This window comes from Carex rostrata, chromosome 4 (genome assembly GCF_964058835.1).
Source record: "Carex rostrata chromosome 4, lpCarRost1.2, whole genome shotgun sequence".
Lineage (NCBI taxonomy): Eukaryota > Viridiplantae > Streptophyta > Magnoliopsida > Poales > Cyperaceae > Carex > Carex rostrata.
In genome coordinates this window covers 7,597,545-7,619,448 of record NC_135921.1, presented here as the reverse complement: position 1 = coordinate 7,619,448, position 21,904 = coordinate 7,597,545, and the positions used below count along the sequence as shown (strand labels likewise).

At 32.8% G+C, this 21,904-nt stretch overlaps 2 protein-coding genes and 1 long non-coding RNA gene across 3 annotated transcripts; all 3 read left to right on the top strand.

The window, feature by feature from the left end:
- Positions 1-2,117: 2,117 nt before the first annotated feature.
- LOC144552584 (ras-related protein RABH1e-like) lies at positions 2,118-4,446 on the top strand. The gene is made up of 6 exons (XM_078300564.1): positions 2,118-2,364; positions 2,815-2,885; positions 2,991-3,079; positions 3,440-3,551; positions 3,777-3,867; positions 3,980-4,446. Exons 1-6 carry the CDS (start codon positions 2,248-2,250, stop codon positions 4,121-4,123), a joined length of 624 nt encoding a protein of 207 aa, XP_078156690.1. The 5' UTR covers positions 2,118-2,247; the 3' UTR covers positions 4,124-4,446.
- Positions 4,447-7,661: 3,215 nt separating this feature from the next.
- LOC144553145 (uncharacterized) lies at positions 7,662-10,099 on the top strand. The gene is made up of 5 exons (XM_078301241.1): positions 7,662-8,109; positions 8,513-8,566; positions 8,701-8,854; positions 9,433-9,480; positions 9,901-10,099. The coding sequence occupies exons 1-4, from the start codon at positions 7,732-7,734 to the stop codon at positions 9,453-9,455; spliced, it is 609 nt and encodes a 202-aa protein (XP_078157367.1). The 5' UTR covers positions 7,662-7,731; the 3' UTR covers positions 9,456-9,480; positions 9,901-10,099.
- Positions 10,100-12,972: 2,873 nt separating this feature from the next.
- On the top strand, positions 12,973-17,531 carry LOC144553474 (uncharacterized). Its single transcript, XR_013511378.1, has 3 exons — positions 12,973-13,093; positions 15,494-15,577; positions 17,030-17,531. It is a non-coding gene; the product is annotated as an uncharacterized LOC144553474 (long non-coding RNA).
- The last annotated feature ends 4,373 nt before the right edge of the window (positions 17,532-21,904 follow it).

Here is a 21,904-nt window from a genome sequence, read left to right as displayed (position 1 = left end):
AACAGTTCTCCAACTCTAATTCCTCAAAAATTCGCGGATATTTTCAACTAATTTTGTAAACATCAATACTAAATCTTGTAAACTAATTCAACAAATCAGTCAACATAAAAATGCGTGAAAGTTATTAAAAACGCATGACAGCTGTTAAAAACGCGTGGCAGCTGTTAAAAACGTGTGACAGCTGTTGAAAACGTGTGACAACTGTTGGGGACCACCTTCTGTGAACATACACATAGTACCCTGTGAACATACACATATTATCCTATAAACATACACATATTATCCTGTAAACATACATATTGTACTTGAAATTATGACAGTTGTGGCAGTTGAAAGCGCGTCAGAATTAAGCTAAAAAGGAAAGACTTTTATACATGGAAATTTTTGAGGGACTGTAGCCCGAGGGACGTTACATTTTCTCATAATTTTGTATAGTTCAAGTTGCAACAAAAAGTTTACGAAACGTTAGACGCAGTTTCTTGCTATAAATTTCATATTTTTCATAATTATAACTGTATTGAACGAACTAAATTTTCATAATAATTTAACACGTACTCGTCTTCAAGAAGAAAGTGAAAATGAAGTACTTGAGGACTCAAAATGTTTGACTCATACAACAATATAGAAGACCGAATTATTCACAAATACACATATACACAAATAATAATGTTCGAATTATTAATTATACTATAAATAAAATAAAACATAAAAATAAGTATTTTCAATAAACTATTGAGAAAATTTATATTAAAAATAATAAACAGAAAAATAAATCCCAAAAAAGGTGTTGTATCGTATCTAATATCCGATCTAGCAAGAAGTGTATTTCATGTTCAAATCGGTTACCTCCATGTTTCGAATATGCAGTGCAATAAGTGGTGTGGTGTCGTGATAGGTGTACCGGATGCATAGTGATAAGATTCGCGTATTATATCCGAATAATTTGTTTTTTTAGTGATGTCGAATCAAACGTTAAATTATTCGGTTGACCGAATTTTAACTGAATTAAATCCGAATAATTCACAAATTTTATGAATTTTTTCTATAATATTTTTTTGCTTTCTTGCAGGATTGAGATCTCTGATCCAGATAATTTCAAATTATTTCCGAATTATATTCAAATTATTTTCAAATCACGAACTTTTGATCTCGCCGAACAGAATTCAAATAATTCATTTGTCACTATGCTGAGATGTATGAAACAAAATAAAATTTTAATTTTCTAAAAGTAAAACAGAAATTAAGAATTCAGTGCGGATGAGCTGTCAGGCATTTATGATTCATTCGCTTATTAGGTTAAACGCAAAATGGACTAATTAAGTCTGTGCGGCGTTGCATATGTCACATGTCCGTTATTACATACTCCATTCCATTGTCCAAGTCTAACCCGACCCGTTTCACGTTCAATCGTCTCCAGTTCCGATTGCTTAGGTTACTATACACTATACTCAATACTCAAGACAAGAGAGATAGGACCGGAGAGGACGGAAAAGGTCAGCTCCCTTTCTTTGCCTTCAAACTGACGCGCACGTTTGACTCGCACCTCACCATTGGGATCCGACCTTCCCCCACGCATCTCACCAAACACCTCTTTTAACCAACATATTCTTTCCACGTAATCGTTTTGATTTTTCTCGAGATTTCATTTGATACAAAATATTCTTTGGTATTACGACACCTCTAGCACCACTTGAGCACCCAATTTGCCTCCGCGCCAAGCGCGGACCCGCGGTATTTTCTAGTGCGTATCCTCTGAGATATCTCAACTTTTGCGTGACCGACGTGTCCGGTACCTATTCGGTAGTGATGTAGGGGTCAGTATTATGTGTGCTTTGAGATTAGTGCATAACGTATTTAAACGGTTGGGATTTTCCATAAAGTCACGCAAAGTTTGAGATATCTCAGAGGATACGAATTCGGTATTTTCCCATTTAGTTCCGTTCTCTCTCAAGTCTCAATATCTTTCGCTTACAACATGAACATAAATATGCCATAGACCGTAGTCTTCCATAGGGGCCCTATGTGTCTAATCTACATATACCAGGTTCATCCAAACAACTAATTGACCTGATTTTATTATAAATGAAATGATCCGTTCTTCCTCTCTCTTTTCTTTTGACGCTAAAATTAAAACACTCCTCTTAATTATATCTATCATTCATCAATCTCATTCCTCTCCTTTATCCTCAATACAAGTTAGAAAAAGGAGCTACCAAAAAACTTTATTTTTCAATTTGCAAAAATAAGATGTCGGTGGTGTCGGCATTGGCAAAATATAAGCTGGTTTTCCTCGGTGACCAATCCGTCGGGAAGACTAGTATCATCACGAGATTTATGTATGATAAATTTGATACCACATATCAGGTAAATTTTTATATGGTTTTTTTTTTCGTTAATTTCTCATTTATATATCTCTTCTTAAATTCTGAATTGTTTATTTATTTCAAATAAGAACGCAAGGACTGATTTCATTTTAATTGGACTTAAATTGCTTCTTTTCTTAGAAAAAATCTCCAATTTTAGAGACATACGGCACAACAAATAAGATCTCAAATTTTTTATCCAGATTACTTGATTGACATGAATTTTCTATTTAAGAAATTAGAAATTCACCGACAATGCATGATCAGTCTTTTATCTCTGTTTTTTTTGGGGGGGTAATTTTCCTCTTAACAGAGCGATTTGATATATCCTCTATAAATTAGTACTGATAACTTTTAGCATTTTTTTTTTTTTTTAAAAAAAAATAGCTGATTCAAGTAAAAGTCTTTAAGGCTGAATGAAACCATTAATAATTGTTTGTGAAACTATCAGGCTACAATAGGCATTGATTTCTTGTCAAAAACAATGTACTTGGAAGATTGTACAGTTCGTCTACAGCTCTGGTATGTGTCAACCTTTTCCTTTTTCTCAGATCATTAATTCATTTCAATTCAATAATATGCAAATTTCACAAGATTCTCATAATCAAAAGAAATTGAAATTTGAAGGGATACTGCTGGACAAGAAAGATTTAGAAGTCTGATTCCCAGTTACATCAGAGACTCTTCTGTTGCAGTCATTGTTTTTGATGTATCTAGTAAGTTTTAATATACCAGCTACCATCCCAAATGCACTACTCTGCAACTGCACTCAATTTTTGCTTGTTGTGTTATACAAATGTAATTAATTAAACCAATTTGGGCAGTAGTCACCCCAGATTAATTGACCAGCATCTGAAATGCAAAAGAAGACAGAAAAAAAAAATATTGACTGTCTGACAAAACCTGATGAACTGTGATCTTAACAGTATGTGTTGTAATAAAAGTATGCCGATGGCGATGAATAAAAAAATTTGAAAACAGTTGTTGGCAGATATATCTACACATAATTTCATATCATTCTGTACCCTTAATTGTTTTGTTTTATTAAGGTTAATTTTGTCGTCATCTTATTGTAGATAGGCCGTCTTTTGTGAACACCGCAAAGTGGATTGAGGAGGTGAGGACGGAGAGAGGTGGTGATGTGATCATAGTTCTAGTGGGAAACAAAACTGATCTTGTTGACAAAAGGTAACATATGTTTATTTTTCTTCTTTGGATCAGTCTTTAATTTATCTTTTAGTCAACAAATTTATACAAGCGTGTTTGTGATTAACCAAATTGTTAGCATACAGATACAAATAATTACAACTACGTGCGCACATACTGTTATCCTTGAACAATAATTTTTCTTTTGTACATTTTAAAATAAATAACTATGCGCAATAATGAAACTGATGTATTGTCATTAATCAGGCAAGTATCAACTGAAGAAGGGGAATCAAAGGCCCGTGAATGTGGCGTGATGTTCATTGAAACGAGCGCTAAAGCAGGATTTAATATCAAGGTTAAAAATTAAGTTCATTTATTTTGTATATCCTAGCTAGCTCTTAGGTAATCTAGGTCTATTCAACAACCCGTCCAAGCATGACTGACAAATTTGAAGTTATATATTTCAGCCATTGTTCCGGAAGATTGCATCAGCTTTGCCAGGAATGGAGACCCTGTCTTCAGCCAAACAAGAAGAGCTGGTTGATGTTAATCTGAAACCAAGTTCTGCGTCGTCTCAGTTGCAGCAACAATCAGGCGGCTGTGCTTGCTAGATAATTTCATTTCTACAAAACAAACAAATTAAGATTTATCAGAAATAGATCGAGTAACTCATCTCATAGCTAAGAGAGTTTTTGCATGCCTTATTGCGTATACTGCTTGAGGATATATATAATTCAGAGGCGGAGTAAACTGTTCTGTGATCATCGACTGATCAAATTGCGAGAGAGTGCCCCCCATTATGTCATCTAGATTGATACTCTTTGTTGTTCTTCAAGTTCTCTGTTCTTGTAAACATGTCTCTTTTTGTTTGTGTAGCTCGAGTGTTCTGTGATATGTCAAATTTTTTCTACCATATACAGTTTTGAAGTTTTAATTAATTGTTGTATACTCTACAAGAAAGGTAGCCTGATCATTTATTATTGTTATGATACTCATGATGTAGAAACAATTAATTGTTCCACCAAAATTTTGAAGTTTCATTCGTTTATTGGCAGGAAAAGTTGCTCATCATCAGTCTTTCAGATTTCCATAATTTTGTGACCTATTGTGGTTTATAGATACATGGGCCTAGAACTGTACAAAATCGCTCGAATTCGTAACTCGCTCATAACTTGCTCATTTACAATTCGAGTCAGTTCCAACTCGAGTTGGCTGACTTGTTTAATAAATGAGCTGAGTTTGAGCATATCCCAACTCGAGTTGGCTGACTTGTTTAATAAATAAGCTGATTTTGAGCATACCCCAACTCGCTCATTAACAACTCGAGTTACACAAAACTCATCACAATAAATCTCACACCCTTCTAAATGACTTCTAAGTTGTTGTTTGAATTTTTTTTTGTTTTATTAGTTGTCTTGTTAATTATGTTTGAATTGTTGGTGTAGATATATAAACTCTTACTAAATTATTTGAATTGTTAGTGTTTAGATAAATTCTTACTATTATATAATTATAACTAAGAAAATTGACTGATCAAATGAGTTATAAACGAGTTATGAGCCAACTCGAATTGACTTTACAGCTTATTATTGACATCTTAAGTCGAGTTGACTCGCTCATTTATTAAATGAGCTGAACATGAGTTAGAGGTAACTCGCTCAAATTCGGCTCATTTACGGCCCTACATGGGCCAAACCAAATTGCCAGTAACTTATGCCCTTTCGTTGATACCAAATTAAGTATGCGTTGGACCACAATATTTTTGATAGCAGAGTGAAATGGGAAATTGGGAACCATTCGCCTGCACAAAACACAAGTATTTCTTTTTGAAAAAACTAATAGTCGCTATCAGTTATCAGTAAGTACATCTTAATCAAAACAACAGAAAAAAATTACAACAAATTACAACAAATCATCAACGTAGAATAGAACATCTCTTAGCAATTTTGTAACCTACACAAAACACAAGTCTCTATCACAAGTATTGCTTAATTGAAATAAGTGTTATAATATATATGGAATATGCTAGCATGCTATGCATTGCATAGAGCCCCTCCATGCAACGCCTTGGATTTTGACTTTTCGAAATCCTAACGGTCGATCCGAACCATTCATCTTGTTCTCCATATTAATATGTGTTTGTTGACCAAATTTTACATTTTTTGAAATTTTTTTACTATTTCTTTAGATTTATTGAAAATCGCTGTTTTCAACAAATCTGGACCATAAAAAAACAGCGATTTTCAGTAAATATAAAGAAATAGTAAAAAAATTTCAAAAAATGTAAAATTTGGTCCCCAAACACATATTAAAATGGAGAACAAGATGAACGGTTCGGATCGACCGTTAGGATTTTGAAAAGTCAAAATCCAAGGCGTTGCATGGAAGGGCTCTATGCTATGCATAGCATGCTAGCATATTCCATATATATATAGAGAGAGAGAGAGAGAGAGAGAGAGAGAGATGGGCTATGGTGCATTGCAATGCATGAACCCCCTTATGCATTGCACTATAAATCACGGATTTAAAGTCCAAAAGACCGATCCGAACCGTTAGATGTTTAATCCATATTGAAATGTGCTTGGAGACCAAATTTTATATTTTTTGGAATTTTTTTACTATTTATTAAGCATTTTTGAAAATTGCTGTTTTGCTGTGAACAGTAAAATTTTCTGGACCATCAGATCAGCGACTTTCAAAATTGCTTAATAAATAGTAAAAAAATTCCAAAAAATGTAAAATTTGGTCCCCAAGCACATATTAATATGATGAACAAGATGAACGGTTCGGATCGGTCGTTTGGACTTTAAATCCGTAATTTATATTGCAATGCATAAGGGGGTTCATGCATTGCAATGCACCATAGCCCATCTCTCTCTCTATATATATATATATATCACCCATGGAGGATTGCTTAATTGAAATAATTATCAAAATATTATCTAATTATTATATACAATTGACATGCTCATGAATTCGTTTACTAAGGAAATGGACGGAGAAGAGTAATTAAGGGGTATTGATTCACTCTTTTTCTTAACTAATGATTTTAAACATATAAATGAATTTAAAATTTATAATTAAAATTAATTTAACATTGGTAGCATGATGGGTAAATAAGAAAGAATAATATTAAAAGTTAAGTGGTAAGTAAAATATATTAGAGGATGTTCGGCAGAAGTGTGAAGTTCAAATTTTAAGTTACACTGAGGAGAACACATTCAACAATAAAGTTGAAAAGTAATGTTCTTAAAAAAACTTTAAATCTGACAAAATGCTTAAGCCATGTGAAATCATGACTTAAAAATTAAATTTTTTTTAAAAAATGGATAAAAGAAAGACTAAAGAGATGACACTAAGCTTAATAAAGAAGCACTTGTTTGATAAGATTAAAACCCCCAAAGTACTACAGAACTGTAACACATTGTTTGGATGGAGAGTAGAGGAAGGGATGGAATGCAAAGAAAAGATATTTTTTTTCCGAATCGTGTTTGGTTGACAAAATTATGTCGGAAGTGAGATACACGAGGGAAAAGGTTTAACGTTACATGCTTGTAATCAATAGAATCAAATTTCCTCCCGATTTGAGATGTAACATATGGAAAAAAAATGGTGCAAATATTTTCTAAAAAATGACACAAATATCCAATCATATATCTTACCCATATAATTTTTATAAAAAAAAAATTATCACAAACAACAATCAAATTTCTCATTAACCTTCTAAATTTTAATTAACCAAATCAGAAAAAGATGACACAAAAATTTAAAATTAATTTTCTTCATTAATTATCCAAACACAAATATATTAAATATATTAATCTTTCTTTCCATTTCATTTCATTCTCTTTTATTCTTCACCTTCCCTCTTTTTTCTTTACTCTCCATCTATAAACAAGGTGTAAGAAAAATTAATCTAAAGTTGTCGAACACACACAAGGCCACAAAGACTTAAAAAAAAAACAGAGAGAAATAAAAAAAATTAGAGAGAGCCGAAGGCTGAAAGGAAATAGCGGCGCACTTTTTGTGTGTTTCATGATTTCATCACTTTAAACCATTATCTTATCCTAAGACGTGATTCACATGCGAAGCGACTGTGTACTTTTAATTTAAAATTTAATAGGGAAATTAATTTTCTCCGTTCAAGTTGGTCACACACATTCAAGTAGACGACCCACGCAAGAGAGGAGGAGAAGAGAGAAAGGAAAAAAAAATATCAATGGAGGTCTCACTCTCATCTCTTCCCAAATCAGTATCAGCATCACCCCTTTTCTCCCGCCCACGTTGCCTCGTTAAACCCCTGTGTAGTCTCGGGGCTCCATTTCCCAAAATACCCCTCCGCTCTTTCTCCTTCTCGCTCTCCTCCACTAGTATTAGCACTAGGCCCCCGCTCCACTCCAACCCTCTTTTAACCAACTTCGCCTCTCTCTCGCACTCTACCACCGCTGTGTCTGCTGGGGGCGGCGGAGGAGATGCACTGCCCGGAGGAGGAGGAGGTGACGGAGGAGGTGGCGGCGGCGGCGAGTCCCAGACAAAATCTATTGCGTTGGAAGAGGCTTTGTCTCAGAGTTCGGACGTCATTGTTCTCTATGTTGGAGTAATTCTAATTCACCCCTCCACCCTTAATTAATTTAGCTATATATAGCTCTTTCCTAGCTAGGTTCTTCATTTAGATTTGAGTTTCCACATTTAGTCTACCAGTAATTTTCTCATCATTATCCTTTTAATGTTGAGAAGCACGGGTTTAATTTGGAGTATTAGTACCAACATTTTGACCCATATTTTCCTGCCATGGTTAATTAGCCATGCTGATGCTGTGCCCTTGTTCAATCGAACTTTTGGCTACGGTAGTACCCTTGTAATTATAAGATGCTTTCGGAGTTCAAAACAACAAAATATACATTTGGGGATCAAAACAAGAAATTGTACACTCTCTGTAAAGTCAGTTGAAATTATGATTTTATGTTCATTTTGTTCCTTTACTTTTATGTTGGAAATAGGGGATGACATGCGGTGGATGTGCTGCCAGTGTTAAGAGGATATTGGAAAGTCAAGTGAGCGAGTTTTTTTTATTTTTTATCATTCAATCTATTTTACTGTTATTTATTTCTTTTGTATTACTTGGAAAGTGATTCTCTATTTTACTGTTATTTATTTCTTAACATATGTATGTTGTATTGTTGTGCAGCCTCAAGTTTCAACGGCAACGGTATACCTAGAGAACGAGACAGCTGTTGTGTGGCCTGTTGAAGCAGTGAAGTCGGCAGAAGACTGGCAAAAGCAACTGGGAGAGAAACTTGCAAATCACCTCTCCACTTGTGGATTCAAATCCCATCTCCATGGTTTGTACTCTTAGTTAGTAAACTTCAAATCAAATATATTACTTGTACCTCTACCCTTACCCGTTAAGCATTACTTGCCATACCCGTACTACATATGCTTGTTAAGGTTAATGGGTAATGGAGGAATAACAGGTTATACTGTCGTAATTAAAACTGGAATTTTAGAAGTTCAAAAGAACTCAACTTTCCTTGGCAAGTAATATGGTTACTACTGTCATAATTATATTTGTAGTTTGCTTCTTACCTGAAGCTCCCTTGGAAGGAGTTATGATTAGGGGACTGCCAATTGAGTCTCAACCAATTAGGTTCAGTACTTTTTTATTGAACTGCTATGTTTGGGTACTAGTGCCGCTTTGGCTACTATTACTATATTGTTTTCTTTGCTCTTTGTATTTCACTGCATGACTGAGGGTATATATAAGGTTAACATGGTTGGGGATTGATTTTGAAATTAGGGGCTAATTGAGGCAAAATAAGATTGAGTTCAGGCTTAATTGCAGAATTTGAGTTTAGTGAAGCTATTATTAGACAAACATATATTAAAAGTTGACCTGATTCAGTATTTCTGTTTATTTTAGGAGAGGAGAATAAATCTGCATAATATTTACTCCGGGTGTTATAGTAAGGTGAATTTTCTACTTTAGTAGCTTCTTATTGGCAACTGACAAATATGTGCCGATTTTTGGCAAATGACAGGTGCCCGACTTATTAACATATTTGAGAATAACAACATCTAATTTGCTTTGGTCGTCTTCACATTTTTTAAAGTTATTTTCAAATGATATTGTTAATACTCAGCCTTAGATTGGGAGCAAATTTCATCGAATGCTTTTCATCTTGTTGCCTTTGTCGCTTCTCTGGTGTAAGATTATATTCGCGTGTATGTCAGTGGAACCGATGATAATGGTTATTTATCAGTTTAACTCGATCTTTCCACAAAACTTTGCAGATCTTATAGATATTTGGTATTTCAAATAACAATGAAATGGCGGGCTTAACTGCAAAGATTCCATATGAATATAAAGTTTCTCACACTGCTTTGACAGTTTTATTGCAGGCAATTTTGTTCTGAGTTAATAGCATATCACAGAGGTGACAGAGCTCAGTTTACTTTATATTTTACAACACTTAGTTGGAATAAACTTGTGTGTCACATTTAATAATTTGGACTTTGAAGTGACTTTGAAGTGATTGTTATTAGGCATGAACTTTTAGTTAATTTTGGAGTATGGCTACTTATTGTTATTGTTTTTCTCCTTATTATATTCGCAAATGATAATCCATTGTACCAAGCACAATTCTAAGTACCGTTTTTTTCTACCTTTTTATTAATTTCAAAAGTTATATAGAGCTGCAGTTTAACACTTAAAATTAAAAAAAAAAAAACAGTCATAAATAATAAAAATAGAGACGATAATGACAAGTTAAAATGAGACAGTAGATGCAAAGGCAACTGCAAAAATCTTCAAGTTTAAAAGTACAAAAAATGACATGTGAAAGTTGATTTGCTTTGTCTGGATGCATTTCGATCACTTCAATTAGAGCAGCGTCTCGTCTTAATTGAGTCCATTGACGGATTCAAAAGTAACTCGAGCCTTCTAATGATTATTCGTTACAATAGTTAAATATTTTTATTCAAATATTATGGCTTAAAAGATTTTTGACACTGTTCATTTTTTCGTAAACGGAAACATAACCAAGTCCTTCACTTTTTTTCGACAAAGAAAAAGGATTTGGCCCTTATTTAATTAATCATTTTGAAGTTACAAAGGATATGAAACTAAATAAAAAAAAACAATTCTGCTCAAAATATTTGAGCATAAAGCAAATGAAAAGGAAATAAAGAAAAATAGATTGAAGAGAAATAAGAAAATTGAAAAATGAAAATTGACTTTGGTTTCGCTCTCTCCATCTCCAACAATTCTGTCACTTCCCCGCTTTTCGGGTGTGAGAAGTAGTAGAGCTTGCCATTAGTGTTGCTAGTCATGACCAAAAAATCAGCACCAGTGAGTACTGAGATCTCATAACCATTCTTGAAGACGCCAGGGTAGCGTTTGGAAACTTGTTCTTGCTGCCTTGTTTATCTTCTATCTTCTTAATAAGTATTATATGCCTTCCCATGTTGCCTCTCTGAAAATTAATTAGAAAATGAAGCACAGGGTTTTAATGGAAGAGAAGGACTATACTATAGTAGTGGAATGATGTCAGTACCTTGATTCATGCCAATATCCAAGTCTTTCACCTTTGTTTATTATTAATTTTGTTTGAAAGAAAGATTAAGGTCATGTCTTCAAATTTATTAATAGAGATATCATAAGTGTCAATTTAACAAAAGGAAAAAGTTTTAATCAAATGAAGAAAAAACAAACTGCAATTGGATCTTTTAACAAATTTTCTTATTGGTGATATCTATCTTGCGTTGGAGCAAATCAATCCCTAAAATCTTGCATACTCAATTTTAATCACATTCAATGATTTTTATCCTCTTTGTTTATTTTTCAATTCATACTCTTTAGCACTTTTTTATGTCAAAGTATTAGGGACTTTGAATTGCTACATAATAATGAATCTGATGTTTTCATACCTTTGCTTTGTTGTATTGCAGCTCAAAAGAATCCAATATAGAACATAAATTGTAGATTGTCATTTTTTAAAAAATATTTTAGTTTCCTTCAATATTTTATCAAATAATTTTAATTGTAAATTATTATTAGAAAACAATCCATTCCCTTGAGATCTATCAAGTGCTTGATGCATTTGAGATTTTATATTGAAAATAAACTCATTAAATTAGTATGATGCTATGCTGGTTAGTTAGTCACAAAAAAAGGTGGGCTTCCAAAGAACAGTTTCGTTTGTTAGCTCATATTGTTTTGCTCACTTGTGAATTGTGAAGGTAGAAAATGTTTACTGTACCAGAGAAGCGAAACAAATTATTCGGAAATTTACTTATTAATTGATTAATTGTTAGCTAGATATATTGGCAGTGGTACGCAATTAATCCAAGTTCTAAACAATCAATTGGAGTCATTCAATAAAAGTGGCCTAATAAGGCAGATTCAGGCAGATTCGAGTCTAAGTACACAAATTTTAAGATTCATTAATTGTTTTCTCATGCAAAATCGTAAATCAAAACTACGATTCCAATTGATTTCATTTTTTTATGGGTGACACATTCACATAAAAATTTATAATATTTGAAGTATAATTATACAATATCCGTATTGCATGTGCTGTTCACAATATATGTTAGTATGTGCAAATTTGCTGCAGAGCAAGTGAGAATAAGAAGGCTAGCTGAATATTATTTTGATAAAAAGAAAAGGCTGGCATGTGTATTTTGCAGACAATTCGGATACTGACATATCATTCTATAGTCTTTTACGCAGTAAAAAGATGCCATAAATAAGTGAGGTTATGGTAATATGCATATAATGGATGACCCGTGTTATAAATATATATTTTTATTTTTAAATTTCGATAGTCGATCCGAATTGTTAATATGATCTCCATATAAAAATGTATTTGGAGACTGAATTTTTCATTTTTTTTAGAATTCTTTTACTATTTTTTTTGGAGAGGTATAAAATCATGATTTAAAAATTCTGAATTATCCGAAAATAATAATTTTCTATCTAAATAATTATAAAACTATTTAAAAAAATGAATAATTTGATCTTCAAACATTTTCACATAGACATCACGTTTGACATTTCATTTCGACTATTTAAAAATTAAAATTAAAATATGAATCAATAGCACATGATCGATCTATAATATGTATATTATCAAAGCCCCTTGGGTTTCAAAAAAAAATATTATCAAAGCCCCTCGTCTTAAATACTTCATTGCAATACATATAATACAAAGTAATTAAAAAGCTTTGAATTTTTGGAATATATGCAAAATGGACGTGAATAACTGTTCTTTTTTAACCTTTTGGGCCTGGTAACTTTTTTTTTTGGGCTAGTTATTTAAATAAACTAGAACAAAACTATAATTTTTGTGATTTTTTCCTAAACCCTAGGCCGCCTCAATTTTTTTTTTTTTTTTGTTAAATAGACGTAAAAAACCTAGGTTCAATCTACCGCCTATTATTTCTTCTTCCCTTCTCTCCTAATCCTCTGTTAATTCTACGCTTCTAGCTTCCATTAAAAGTTTACCGAGACTTTTAAAAGAGGCGTTCAAATTTCATCTACGTCATTCAAAAGATGGACTACAATTGCTCAAGCATATGAGGTTTGTCCCAAACCCTCGATAATACTTCTTGTTATATTGTCTGTGTACTCCATATATTGTAGGATTGAGTTAGGAATTATAACATAGACGTTTCTAAGTCCTGTTCCATGGAATTCATTTTTTGCATCTTGACATTTCAATTAGTAGATGTGGTTTAAGCCTTTAGCTATTTTTTTTCCTAAAGAAACTGTAAATATTGTGAAAAAAATTGACTTCTCAAACCTAGGAATGATGAAATTTTCTCTTGTGAAACTTTGGGTTTGCATCCTTATAAATTTGGTGTTCTGCATTGGGCACAATTACTGCAATTGAAGTCCTTCCTGAATAAATAAAAACATCAAATGGCAGTATTTGGGCATACTTTAGCTTTCAATAGTTATATGATTATTCCTCAATAGTACAATAATCTTAGTTCAATAACTTGGTTTAAGAAATGAGGATTGTTATGTGTGTCTGTGCTTGTTTATGTATTCCAATTTCTTAGAGGTAAAGCTTAATTTTGCTTGTTATGCTTGTCTTGTTGTTACTTGCACAAATGTGGATACTTCCATCCACAAAACTTTGAGTGCCTACATGAAAAAGGGACACTGGGTATTCTTTTACGAGTACTTGCATGTATTTGAATTCGTGTTCGCACATCCAAGCAAATAAAAGTAAAATTTTATGGTTTTTTGTTCAGTCAATTCTCCGTACTTTTTTTTAAGGTTGTTGCGCTAAATTTGCCTACCAACACCTCTGATTAAGGTAAAGGTTGAAAAATTAGAAAGCTAATTTAATAGCCCCTACCAATTAATTACTATCAAATGTCTATAAGCTAAATAGTGTTGCAATTAAGGCACTATATGTTCTCGCAAAATTGCCTCGCTGATTGTCTGTCAGATTAGCAGGAGTTCTGCTATCTGTTGTTGTGCCGTTGTTGAATCTGAAGTATTGTATCATTGAGTAGCAGAGCCACCGTCTAATTATTGTAATTCTCCGGTACATTTAGAATCGTAAGAAGATTATGTTTGTGATGACATGAAAGGAAATGCATGTAAAGATTTACTTTACTATTACCTTATTCTTTTGTCTAATATCATCATATATAGCTAATACTATTTGCAAAACCTTGTGCCAGTTACTGTAAGAGTCAAATAATATGGTGCTAGCTTAATCGTTCTTTGAAAAAGCAAATTTTCATGCCATTATATTATGCTGAACAGTTCCATTCATTTCTTAGTTTATTTCTAGTCATCACGTGCTTGTTTTAAATAATTGGCATATTATGCTGAACAGTTCCATTCATTTCTTAGTTTATTTCTAGTCATCGCATGCTTGTTTTAAATAATTGGCATATGATGCAGTCAAATAATAAATATGGATTCCATTAAAAAATTTAGAAATAGATGGAAGGTTTTAAGGATTCAATACTGTTAAATATCTATTAAATTTCACATTATTGACGTATTATTGTAGCTTCCGCTATGTATCCCACAAATATCATTTGCGCAAACATTTTAGGGAAACATAGTGGAATACTATTTACTTTTTAGCAATCTCAATTTAGTATACCAAAATTGCTCTGTTCTTTTTTGTTTTTGTTTTGATGTTTCTAGTAAACTTTTTTTTATAAAAGTTCAAAAGTTGATAATTCTTCTTTGGCTTCCTGCTAACTATTTTACAACTTCCCTGGACTCTCCTAATATATGTCTATTTTTTTCATTTAGAAATTGGATGAAAGACTTTAAGGATTCAATATTATGAAATATCTATCAATTTCACATAATTGACATATTATTGTACGTAGCTTCTGTTATGTATCCCGCAAATTTTATTTGCGCGATGATTTTAAGGAAACATAGTGGAACACTATTTACTTTTAAGTAACATATAGTATATGAAAATTGTTGTTTTCTCTCTTAATATATTTTCTTTCTCTTTTTGATGTTTCAGTGTTTTTTTTTTTAAGTTCACTTGTATCCCGCAAAAGTAGAGAATCCTTTTTTGGCTCACTGCTAATTATTTTACACTTGCTTGTACTCCACTTGTATACGTCTATGGACAAAAGGCAGACAACACTTCTGTTCTTTTCAGATTCAATTATGAGGCAAAAATAAAGTGATAAATTAAAGACCATTTAGTTAATATTAATATGAATATTATCTTCTACCGAATATTACTTGGTTCTGGATATTCCATTTAATCATCTTGATTGGTTTTATTTAGTCATTCCAAAGTATAGTACGAAGAATGCACATTAATGGATTGTCCGTGTATACAAACATAGAAATAAAAACGTCCATGTTTTTGTATTATCTGTTGGTAAACCATATTTATGGTTGCTGTAAATTACTACTGAATACAGGTATTATCTTATAATAGATGATAGTATAATGAAATATCTTATATTACTGAATACAGGTATGCTTAATCATGACATGAAATATTTCGTGAAGTGTAGCATGATCAAGCTTCAGCATGGGTGGTCTAGGAAATGAGGTTGAGGTAAGTTTTATGCATTTTGTTTATTAATATTTGCTATGAAGTGGTTGTGGCACTCTTGTGATTGTGCAAAAATATTCTGCACATGGTTGGTGTGTTTTGCTACTGTGAGAGCAGGACATGTTGTGCTTATTTTAATGGAAAAATAGAGAATTGGTCCTTATTACAGTACTCTTTTCATTGTTGTCCAAATGCAGCTAGTTGTGCTCTTTCTTTGTCGTTTGAGTGAAGGGCTTAAAGCCCTCCCTTTTTTTCATAAATCCCAGATAGAGCTGTAACTATGCTAGGCGTGTTTTTCAAATGCACTTGTTGTGTTGGAGACGCAAATTCCAAACCAAAGTGCCAAGTTTGGAGAAGTGAGAACGTCTTTTATTGATTTTAGCATGGTTCAAAAAATCGGAATCGGAATCGGATTTTTGACCACCGAGTCAGAATCAAATGAATCGGCCGGAATCGGAAGAATCGGATCGGTAACTCGGGTATTTTTGGCAGAAGTCTTGTTTTGTAGCCAAAAAGCATAAAAAAATTGATAAAAATAATTTCTAAAAAAACTATGTTAATTAAGAAAATATTACACTCAAATTGTTATATCCCAAAATTTTAAATAAATATTAATCATGATAAATTTAAAAATTTTCACTCAAATAAAAATTTTACTAATTAATCCAATGATTGTTTAGAACTTATATTATTAATTTAAAATTACAATAAAAAAACTATGTTAACGAACGATTTGTAAATTACAATAAATTAAAATTTTATTAATTAGATAATAATTGATCAATGTACTAACTAAGTATACATCACAAATAATTAATATTGTAATTTAATATTATCTAAGTATACAATATTAAAATTTTAATATTAAATTATAATCCGTACTACTCGAAATTTATTAATCCTCCGCAAATGGTTTCTCCTCAGTCGATCGAAATTCGAATGGGTCTTCTCCTCAGCCGATCTCCTCACCGCACAGTCCAGGTTAGTTAGAATCGGAAATTTTTGCTTTGAATCGGCTCAACTCGGCTTGACTCGGTGAAAATCGGCCGATTCCGTCACTGTTCATCCGATTTTTTCTGAAAAACTCGCATAAATCTGAGAATCGGGTAAAAATCGGACCGGTCCCGTCCAATTCCGAGTTGAATCGGCCGAGTTGACTCGGAATCGGCAGATTTTTTGAACTATGAATTTTAGTTTTAATGCTACTGTTCTTCCGTTGGACCCCATGCATATATACTCAAGAGACCTCCATAGATGAAACAAAGGAAAAGAAAAAAAAAATGAGACTGCATGTTGGTCTAATATACAGTCGGCAGAACCAGTCTGTACCAATAGCAACCGAGCAAAGCACATCTTGCAATAAATTATCTCAACAATGATTTAATTTCCATTTTTTTTATATACTTTTCTCTCCCTCTTTATAATCTCAATTTTAATTTTTTTTTTATTACATAGGCTATCAAGAGTGAGAGTAGAGAGGAAGTCATTAAGAGGGAGTTCACATTCTCTCGTGAAACATATTTCGAGTTGGGCAACAATTCCCTTGCAAGAACATGCCGAGATTTTATGCGGGACTATTGATCGACGAGTGGGTCTGTGTTCTAGCATTTGATTCCCTTGCTCCCCTTTTTCCTTCTTCGTTTCCTCCAATACTGGATCTCTCAACGTAAGTTCTTCAAATTATATTTCAGCATGAGTAGTCTAGGAAATGAGGTTTTTTGCAAGTGGAAGGAGCTGATGAGCACGCATATGGACAACAACTTTTGCATGCTGATCACTATTCTTCTCTGCACGTCAGTTTACAGAGATCAAATTCATTGGATCATAGTTTGACTACATTTTTTATATTTTATAGATTTTTGAATTGTGGGTGGTATTTTATAGTAACATGTGGGCGAGTCTGTAAAATATTAATAAATTTTGTCAAATGTAAATTACTAAATTATATTATGCGTGCTGTGGCGTTTCATGTTGGATTTGCAAAATTTAGTTGTGTAACATGCGTTCTTAATATTTTCTTACATCAATTGAATTTGTATTGAATAAGGATGGTTAACTGAAATAATTGCTTAAGGGCACACTTGCACCGAATAGTGCAGTAGTGGTAATATATTGTCCAAAGCAATTTTGACTTAACTTGTACCATTTGCATTATATACATTTTCGAACTCGCATCATTTGGAAAGTTAATAAACTTATTCCTCAGTTAAAATAAAAAATAATAAAAAGATCCAAATTTTATTTATGTTTATGCAACATTTTTTTTAATTCCTCGAGTTTTGGCTGCCTCATAATTCACATATTGCACTTGTACATACAGATGGTTAACTTTTATCTATTAAAACTTCCATTAGACAATGTATTTTGATTCATTCCTAAAATTATAAGTTTTACAATGGTTAGTGTTATTTGATATTTGCACAGTGATGATGAGATTGATGAAAATGTTAGTTATAGAATACGAGCGGGGTGGGTCAAATAGCAATAAACATCTGACATCATATGTGACAGAAAAGTCCCACAAAAGACGGCAATCAAATCTGCGATATTGTATGGTGCAAAATGTTGGGCTACTAAAAGACAATACATTTAGAAGATAAGTGTAGCAGAGATGTGTATGTTGCGGTGGAGCTGTGGTCATACAAGACGGGGCCACATTATAAATGATGATATACGTGACAGACTTGGGGTAGCACCGATTGAAGAGAAGATTGTCTGACACCGCTTGAGATGATTTGAACATCTCCAACAGAGGCCTCCTAAAGCACCGGTGCATACTGAAATTATAAGGTGTATTGAAAACACAAGAAGAGGCAGAGGTCGGCCACGATTGATATGGAATGAAGCAGTAAAAAGGGACTTGAAGGAGTAGAATGTATCTAAGGAGTGAGATTCGAACATGAGCGCGTGGAAGCTAGCGATCCACGTACCAAAACCATGACCTAGTAGTAGTTAGATATTATTTAGTAGTATTATAGGTCTTAGGTCATAGGACTAGTAATTTGGAGTCAAGACTGTAATCTTATATCTTTGACCCCCTACGTTAATAGTTTTTGTAGAATATAGTTAATATTAATATTAGTATTATTACTATTATTATTATTGATACCAGTACTACCACCACCAGTACTACCACTCCTGCTGCTTATCTCTATTTTATGATTGTGATTAGATTTTATTTCTAGTCTACCTCAACTTGTTTAGGACTAAAGGCTTGATTGTTGTTATTGTAGTGTTATTTGATATTCCTTTTAAGTCGTCAAACTTGGGTTCAATTAGAATAACAAGTGGATCGTTTGGGATTGCATGTTTCAGATTTGGAGTAAAAAAAATGTGGGTGTCATGTGTTTATGAGATTTGAGTTGTAACTAATATTTTTACTGTAGAGAAAAAAAATACCGGAGCGTATCGGGCTCTTTAATTAAAAAAAGAGTGATAAAAACAAATATACGTTATAGTAAACTTTTTTTAATAGTATATTTCTTTATATTTGCAAAATCGTGACAATAAAATACTAAAATTTTAGATGTGTTCATCATTTAGATATAAACAATTAAGAATTTGGGTTGTAAAAAGTTGCTAAATAAAAAATATTTAAAATGTCAAAAATATATATCTAACTTGTATTTATTTTAAATTAGAATATTGTAAAAGTTGTCAAATAGAGACTATAAAAGAAACAGAAATTATAAAATTATCAAGAAATACTTTTTATTTTAGAAAAATTGAAAATTTAAATATAGTCCAATAAGTCACAACTCAACTTCTAAATTAGCCAAGGTCAATGTGCATACAGAACCTGAAGGCGCCGTCCATGTCCACGGATTGAGTATCCGTTTGGATGGAGCAAGAATAGCACAAACCCGTAGGTACATTTGGATGCACTAGAGAATAGCTAGAATAGCTACTGTTGAGAATAGTAGGTTAAGAATAGTTAGAATAGCTACTATTTAATAATAGCGCTAACTCAAAGCTATTTGGAATGTTGTTTGGATTAAACATTTAGAATAGCGAGAACAGCGATTGAATATTTGAGAGAGTAGTTTGCTATTCCATGTTTTTGTAGGAATATCGAGAACAGTGAGAACAACGCTATTCTCGCTGTTCCTGAGTATGTTTGGATGGATCGGAATAGCACTGTTCTCGCTGTTCCCGTTATTCTCGCTACATCCAAACATACCCGTGTTTGTCTTATATGGGTGGGTTAACTCACTATTTTACTAACCCAACCAAATGCTGGGTTAGCTACTATTTTTGAATTTGAAATTAGCTCTATTCTTACTCTATTCTTTGTTTCATTGAAACATACCCAAGATCATATAGAATACTTATAGTCAGGGCGAAATTAATGCAGACGTATTTGAAATACAAGGGGTCTGCTTTGAGATTTGTGTCGGATTAAAATGGACAACTCAAATCTCATATACACAGTCAGGTATTGCACCGAATCTGAATCATCACGGACCTAGATTGACAATAAATGCATTGGAACATACCACCCTGAAATTTTTATTAGCATAACGAAAAAAAAATAAACCAAAATACTTTCATTTCAAGAGAATTCCATTAATATCCAGACCGCAGATTAGTTCAGCGGTCCCAATTAATAGAGTCCGCATAGTCAATCTGTAGTTCCAGACTGAAGTCCGCAGATTGAATATGCGGCCCCAACTTTTTATTTATTATTTTTTCAAATTCGCGTCATCTGAGATATCTGAAACTTACTAAGAGAGATGCATTATATCACGTGAGTTTAAATCAAAGTTTTACAATTTTTATTAGTAAAATATAGTACAATTTTAATTATTCCTAAATGCAAGGTTATTCAGAATGAGTTAAGAATTCACGTGAGTTTAAAACGTTAAAGGATAGCAGAGGAATAACTTTTACATCCACTAAAAAAATTCTGTTCCCAGTTCCGAGAACCTAACTAGGTAGATCTTTGAATTAATTTTCATAGAAGAAATCAAACTCTATTCTAAAAGGAGCAAACGTCTCACAGAAATCAAAGTTTTTGTTTGTTAGTTAATAAATTGAAATAATTTGATTCTAGATACGATTTTCAAGTAAAAAAAAAAACGAAATAAGTAAAATTGGAGCCGCGGACTGACTGTGTTGTCTCCATTAAATGAGGCCACATATTGTCTGTATGATTATCTGTAAAATTTCCTCAAAACGAGAATGTTTTAGTTTATTTTTTTTTATTATGCTATTAATAAAAATTTCAGCATACCACCTATCATAAAAAAGACGAATGCTACAAGCACAGTGCAACAGAGGATCTGCGTTTATCATTCTTTATAGTTTAAATTATCTTTATTGAAACTATTGTCGTTGTTTACTAGAGATTGAATTTAATTTGGAATCATAAGAGGGTGTTCGGCATCATATTAGAGATTAAATTTTAAGTATAGATAAGAATACTTGTTAAGTGGAGTTGGATTAAAAAAAATGTATTAAAGAAGCAAAAAAGATGCTAAGGAGACTTAATACAAGAGAAATAGTGTTTTAAAAATTGAGACAAGAGAAACTTGAACTTAGAAATTCGGATAAAAGAAGCAAAAGTAAATCCTCACTAAGAAGAGAATGTTCGAAAAAAATTAAAGCTTTTAAAGAGTCTAAAAGAGATCTAAAGAGTTTTAAAGGGGTTGATAATAGTTCCCATCTTGTTTGTTAAAGTTTTGAAGAAAGGAAAGGGTTGAAAGTGACTAGATAATTATTAAACTATGAAGGGCGGTATCTGAAAGACTTGACTTGAATGTTGGCCAGTGAAACAGTAGATCCGGTGGTAGTCAGTTAGTCGCTGCCAAGTTTTCAAAAAAAAAAATAAAACAGTGGATCCGGTGGATGGATCGGAGAATTCGTATCCTCTGAGATATCTCAAACATTGCATGACTTTATGGAAAATCTCAACCGTTTAAATACGTTTTGCACGAATCTCAAAGCACAAATAATACTGATCCCCTACATCACCCCGAATAGGCACCGGACACGTCGGTCACGCAAAAGTTGAGATATCTCAGAGGATACGCACTCTGGATTGGATGGATTGAACTCGTATCCTCTGCATTAACTCAAAATGGAATCTTTTGAGTTAATGAATCTTGACCATCCGATATAATTTAAGATTCGTGCAGACTAAATCCGCACTAATATTAAAGTACCCCTTATATCATAAGCAGGGGCCGGATTGGCTCCGTTTATAATTATACGGTTGAGATTCAAGAACTCAAAACATTCCTTTTTGAGTTAATGCAGAGAATACGCATTCCGGATGGATCGATATTTCCAGAAAGAAAGAGATTGGGGTTCTGGCCTCGAATTCCAATC